The 6,476-nt window shown below is 38.7% G+C and overlaps 1 protein-coding gene across 1 annotated transcript; it reads right to left on the minus strand.

Moving 5' to 3' along the window:
* Window positions 1–765: 765 nt before the first annotated feature.
* Window positions 766–6,476, minus strand: LOC121975722 (outer envelope pore protein 24A, chloroplastic-like). Its single transcript, XM_042527550.1, has 3 exons — window positions 6,097–6,476; window positions 5,634–6,002; window positions 766–1,034 (listed from the first exon to the last, which is right to left on the minus strand). Exons 1-3 carry the CDS (start codon window positions 6,295–6,297, stop codon window positions 954–956), a joined length of 651 nt encoding a protein of 216 aa, XP_042383484.1. The 5' UTR covers window positions 6,298–6,476; the 3' UTR covers window positions 766–953.

The raw sequence follows: 6,476 nt of genomic DNA on the forward strand, positions 1-6,476 counted from the left end.
TATAAGCATGTAAAACATTGAAAATAATTTCACGTTTTAAAACGTGAATGTATCACTTCTATATTTAATTTTGAATTAAATTCACATATAAAATCAAGTTAATTTTAGCCTTTTCCATTAAAAATTAATTTATCACATGTAGATAATTTAAAATATATGATTTTTTTTAAAAATAGTTTTAACTTTAAATTAATTAACTTATCTTTAAAAGTTAATTTATATAAATTTACGCAGTGCACGTACGAATACATCCGGAGTGTCATTTAAAAGCGAAAACTTGTAGGAGTAAAATGGACACAAAATGAGTTGATTCTATATGTTTGCAAAACTTTAAACAATGACACTTCTTTAAATATGAAACTAAGCTGGCAATGGGAGTTAACTCCCACAAATATTGATCTTATAAGACAAGGATAGCCCAGTATAAGAAACATATGGATAGTAAAATGGTCGGCACAAATACAACATAAGACTTCGATCCTCCCAAATTGAGGACAGCAAGTGGGAAACGAGATGGTGGCCTATAAACAATCTACAATTTCCAAGCATGATCTTAATACCAAATTGATCCCGTGAAAATTGATAAGAAATGATAAATTCATACAAAAAGCAAAGTAAAGTCAGACTGCGAAACATAAAAGAGAAAGAATTAATAAAGACATGGCATGATGGGACAACATTGACACACTTGCAACTTTTCATAGCATCAAATTCTACCAAACCAAGCATAAATGAGTTGATATGTTGAGCAAACACGAGCTCCCGAAGAAAAAGAGAGTAAAAAGCTTATTTCATTTTGATAGTTGATTCATCAGTAGATTTCCACAATAGTGCGTTGAAAATAAAATTTCTCCTCAGCGTACATGAATTTGATAAGAGGCATTGCTCTGTGTCTTATATAATCCAAGAAAACAAGTGAATCTCATTGGTAAATGGTTATCAAAATACATGAATCAAATCTCATAGTTCCACGTACTCTCGGCAATCAATTTTGGAGTTTTTTGTTGCTCTGCTAAGTTGACGATTGCACATATCTGTATGAGGAGCAATGGTTACAGAAAACAGCATTTAATCATATCTGAAACAAATGTTATTAAATGTGCATAGAAGCTACGTAATCACACGAAATGAAACTACAGAAAATGTTTTTTATAGACAAAATACAATTATAAATTGGTCGCCGAAGACAAAAACCGAAGCTAGTTAGATAGGAAAACAAGATAGAAACATATTCAATGTTAATGATGTAACCAATTAAACCCTTTAATAAATGACAAAAGAATACATATATTAGTTTACACTTTTCTTTTAATTACTGATTTAATGTATCATTTTTATAGTTTCTTTGTGACTTGCAGAGCTCTTTTGACATGTATGCTACTAGTAGCGTTTATAATAGTCCACTTCTTGGTCCTTGCCATACACTAATCCTCACCTTTTGTAACAGTTACCCCTACCACTTCAGCATAAAAAAGACTGGGGTAACTGACCACCAGGAGGTCAGCTATTCTGGGTACGATCCCAAATAGATATCCAGCCTCTTGAATACTCCAGTAATGCTAATGAAGGAATAGCTTTCAATATTATTAAGAATTACTCATGAACATATCTGATGTATTGAATAACTGAGAGCCAATGTATTAAACGGCTAAAAATTTACAAGTCGGACTACACGGTTATTTGGACAATTAAAGACTTTGCACTTGAGAATTGTTTTGATGATTGAAGTAGTAATCTGGACTAGAAATTGCCTTGTTAATTCTGAAAATTTTGTCCTTGACTTTCTGTGGACAACTCCAAGAATTTAATGAGAAAGTTTTTCTTGATGATCAGACTTCAGATTTACTTGGAATTATCTTGGCTCCAGATTTTGGACTTAATTGGACATGATTTTTGGACTTAGACTATGATCTCTAAAGGTTATCCATCATATCATCTCTATTTTTTTTTTCTCTTTTTTTTGGTAATCCCGGTATCCAACTCTTTATCCTCTAGTGGAAGACCTAGAAGTGTTTGATTGGATGAATGGGTACCATTGGATTAATTTTCCAAACTGGCCAAGTGTTTGATTGGATGAATGGGTACCATCAAAATAAATTGACCAAGCATTTGATTGCAGAACCTAACTCTTCTTGACGCATGCAGACAGCAAGTGGCTACAAAGCCATTTTTAGGCTAGAATGAGAGTGATTATGCTAGTCTGTAAGAACATGATGTAGTTATACATTGCCAAACTGAAGTAGATATTGTCCAAAAGTGGTGAACGAGGGCAGCTCCTCTAATAGATATTGTGAGTGGCTTGGCTTCCAGGTAGAACACTTGTCTAGAGACTGAGTTAGAGTCAAAATAACAATCGAGTGTGGCAAAAGTGACTTTGTAAATCTCTAGCAAAGGTGCATCTTGACTTAAAGCACAGGGGCAACTTCGATGGAGATGGTCACATGCTCAGTTGGGCAGTGTTGCATAAATTATAGGAGAGGTGGTAGCGACAACAAAGTCTCCTTTTTTACAAAAGATGGACAAGGCACAGCCCCTTTCTAACTGATTTCGAGCAATGCATTTGATATTTCAGTCAACCTGATATTTGTTGACATTTAATAAATGCAAAGAGAATTGCATAATGTAAAGAGGAATCCCCGCAGCATGTTTAGCAGATGTTAGTCAACAAGAATGATACTCAGCTGATATTTATAGTGTAAATAAGTTTCCCAATTTGAATATAAGATGCTCCTTCTCTATATTTCTTCAAACTCACTTTAACACTTTTCATGATCTAAATCATGTTATAGATAATTCTTGTTTCAAATCAAGTTGTAAGTTGAAAGGAGACTTTGAAAAATCAATGAAGGGACTTGAATGTGAATTAAGAAATTTTCTATATGTAACTAAGCGAAAATTTGAAAAGAAAAGATCATAACTACCTTAAAATTTAAACAAAGTGATACAGTGTGTTGTGAAGGGACCTTAAGGTAATGAAGGATCGATGGTCGATGATGTAGTGGTCAAAGTTGAGGTGTCGGTTAAGCAAATGAATGAGACACCCTCACCGAGGCCTATCTCCTCACTCCTCAACACTAAGGCATTTAGTACAGAGCCGATCGGATATCAAGGCCTTGGCACTCCACACCTGTATCAAGCTACACAAACTAAATCCGAGCGACCCAGAGGCTGGTCGGGTTTATAGGACATATAGGATAGTTCCCTATCTCAGCATTAAGGCAACTTTCAGCTTGAGGACGACCAACCTAAGAGCCGTCAGACTTGAGGGATCCAATGCTTCACTTGTATCCATTCAGAATAAACTTGGTCAGCAATAACGCAATAGCCGGGTAGTAGCCAACTAGTATAACATCCGATCGGCCTTGCAGAGCCAAGGTACTCCAAATATAATTCTTAGTATATAGCTGGTCGACCCAAGAGCCGATTGTACCCATGGAGACCAGATCCCCACTTCTCATGTGCCAGTCTCCCTCCGTACAACCAGTCGATCTTAAGGCTGGTCAGGTGTGAATGATTTAGCATTCCTATCTCATATATATATAGTAAATGCGCAAGACAATTCTCATTACAAATCCGACCAGATATAGACCTAGTCGGACTTTCATATCCCAACAAAACATTTCAGGTAGAGGTGTAATCGAGCCGAGCCGAGCCGAACTCTTGGATGTTTAAGTTTGGCTCGTTTATAATCGAGCCGAGCTCGAGCTTTATTTAACGAATATATTCATGGCTCATGAGTTTATTCGAGCTTTTATCGAGCCTAAACGAGTTTAATAAATATAAATTATAAATTTAAATATTCATTAAAAACTAAATTATATATTTTAAAAAAATTATAATATTCTTGTTAAAATTTATAATTTTATTCTAATAAATAAATTTAATATATTTGTCTATGTTTTTCATAAGTAGAGTGTAAAATCTATAAATTCAATATCAAAACTATTATTATTTTTATTTAAAAGTTGATTCATGAGCTTAACGAACATGTTCACGAGCTAACAAGCCTAATATTGTGAAGCTTGAGCTTGGTTTGTTTATTTTAACGAGCCTCATTAAACGAGTTCAAATGAGCTTTTATCGAATCGAGCTTCGAATAGCTCAGGAGCGGCTTGGCTCATTTACACTCCTGATTTCAGGGGCAAGTCTTATTACATAGGGTGGTCGACCTATAGTGTCGGACGAACCTAGGGCTGAGCTCCCGCTTCCCAACAAAAACACTCTCAGTATACAGTCGGCCGGACTTGATGCCATTCGGACTTAGAGGATAGCTCATTTCTCACTACTACAATACAACTTTCAACATATAGCCCGGTTGGCCTAATAGCCGGTCGGACTGGAGGGACTTAGTTCCTTATTTTTATTATCAGTCTTCTATTACATATAGCCGGTCGGATACAGGTTCGGTCGGATTACCTTCAGGGGACAACATCGTCAGGGAATCACAACAACCATCAGAAAATAACATCTACTTGTCAGAAAATATTCTGCTGCTATAATATATACGTGCTATAGAACCTTCCTCAAAGGGTGACTATACATCTTGTATTGCCCGAGATTCTGACAGCATATCCTCTTAATTGTCTCATTAATGACAGAGGTTATAAGAAGCGATTCATATATCGATAACAGAAGATTCCTTAGAAGATGGCTACACATCTTCCAGGTTGTACATCTTCCATCACCAGACATGACACCAAATATTTTGTCGCCTTATTATTGCGGAGGTTATGAGAGACAACATAAAAGAGGTTCTCTCTGTTGGCCATGTACGCAAAAACGTCCTCATGCTTTATATTACGCACACGCTTCTACTGCTCATTCTCTTCTCTACTTTTTGCTCGGCCACCATACTGACTTGAGAGTCAGAGAGCATATGCCAGGGACTCTTCCCTAGTTCTTGCTCTAACATTCCCTTTGCCCTATCTTTGGTGTGTGTAGAAGAGCCCCTTTTTCCTTCCGTTTGAAATCTTCTCCCAGTCAACAACAAAGCCACGCGCTAAGCGCACCATCTACTTCGTTTTCAGACAGGATCACAAAGTATCACGGTTATATGGAGTTATACACTTTGTATTTTGGGGAAAAAGTATCCAAGAAAAGAAAACAATGTAGGATGACAATTTGAACTTGATTTTGGTTGAGCCAACTACAAAATGACTATACCGGAGAATATTGGCTAACATATTGGGAGGGCACCGTGCACAATGTACCATATTCGAAGCCTACGATATCTCAAACAATAATCCATGGTTTCTAGCTTTCACGGCAACTAAACTATCGACAAATGGCCAAGTCTTACTCAACTACAAAAAAAGGACAACTCGGTGCATGAAACTCTCGTCATGTGGAGTCCCGGGGAAGGATCCATTATACGCAGTCTTACCTTGCTTTTTGCAATAAGCTGTTTCCAAGATTCGAATATGTGATCTTTTGGTCTCAAATCAACAACTTTACCGTTGCGTCAATATTTTCCTTCAAGTCTTACTCAACTACACAATAAATAAATAAAAAATTAAATTAAATTGAATTGCTATGCAACAACTTTTTTTCCCAGAGCTAAAAAAGTTAAATTGAACTGCTATGCAGAAATAGTAAAAGCGAAGGATTTGGAAAGGACTCAGAGTACGTGTTACCTTAAAGGAGCCGCCGTCCTTGGAATCCCTGCCCCATTCGAGGCCAAGATCACTAGTGGTGGTATGATAGGTGGCCTTGAGGGAGTCTCCCCCCTCGAACTTCCTCGTGAGGGCGAAGTCCCAGGCGTTCTTAGACACATCATAGCAGGGCTCCAGCACCGTCCGGCGCAATTCCCCGTGCGCGTACACGTATTTGATCTTGCAGGCGCTCGGTTTACCAAAGGTATAGCTAACGTTGACCTTGTTTGAGGGATCGAAGACTACGGAGCCGTCGAGGGTCGTCCGGTTGCTCCCCAGGGCGTGGATGTAGGTCAGATTCACAGTCTTCTCCTTCAACCGGACGGAATTCATGAATTGGAATCTCACATCCTAAATCGAGATAATCAGAAAACGGTCAATCAATGGATGATGGAAGAAGAAGAAGAAGAAGAAGAAGAAGAAGAAGAAGGAAAAAGAGGCAGACGTTCGTCGGTAGGTTGTAGTCGAGGATGAAGGCGCCGGGCTTCTCGACGGAGAAAGCGAGGCCGTTGAGGGAGGGACCACGGATGAAGGTGGAGTCGGCCATGGATGCCTTGACGCGGACATCGCCAGCGTTGACGGCGAGTGTGGCTACGGCGGTGGCGTTCTTGTTCGCCTCGTATCGGCCCTTAAACGTCGCCTTCATTTTCTCCGTCCTCCCTCTCCCTCTCCCTCTCCCTCTCCGTGCGTCTCTTCCAAGTGCTTTTCTGGTTGGATGAGGGATGAGATTTGGTAAGAGAGGCGGCGGTAAATAAACACCGCCTTGCAGTCTTCGCCGCGAGAGAATAACCTAAGGGCACGGCATTGACTCACAGCTGCGTTCGA

This window comes from Zingiber officinale, chromosome 1B (assembly GCF_018446385.1).
Source record: "Zingiber officinale cultivar Zhangliang chromosome 1B, Zo_v1.1, whole genome shotgun sequence".
NCBI lineage: Eukaryota > Viridiplantae > Streptophyta > Magnoliopsida > Zingiberales > Zingiberaceae > Zingiber > Zingiber officinale.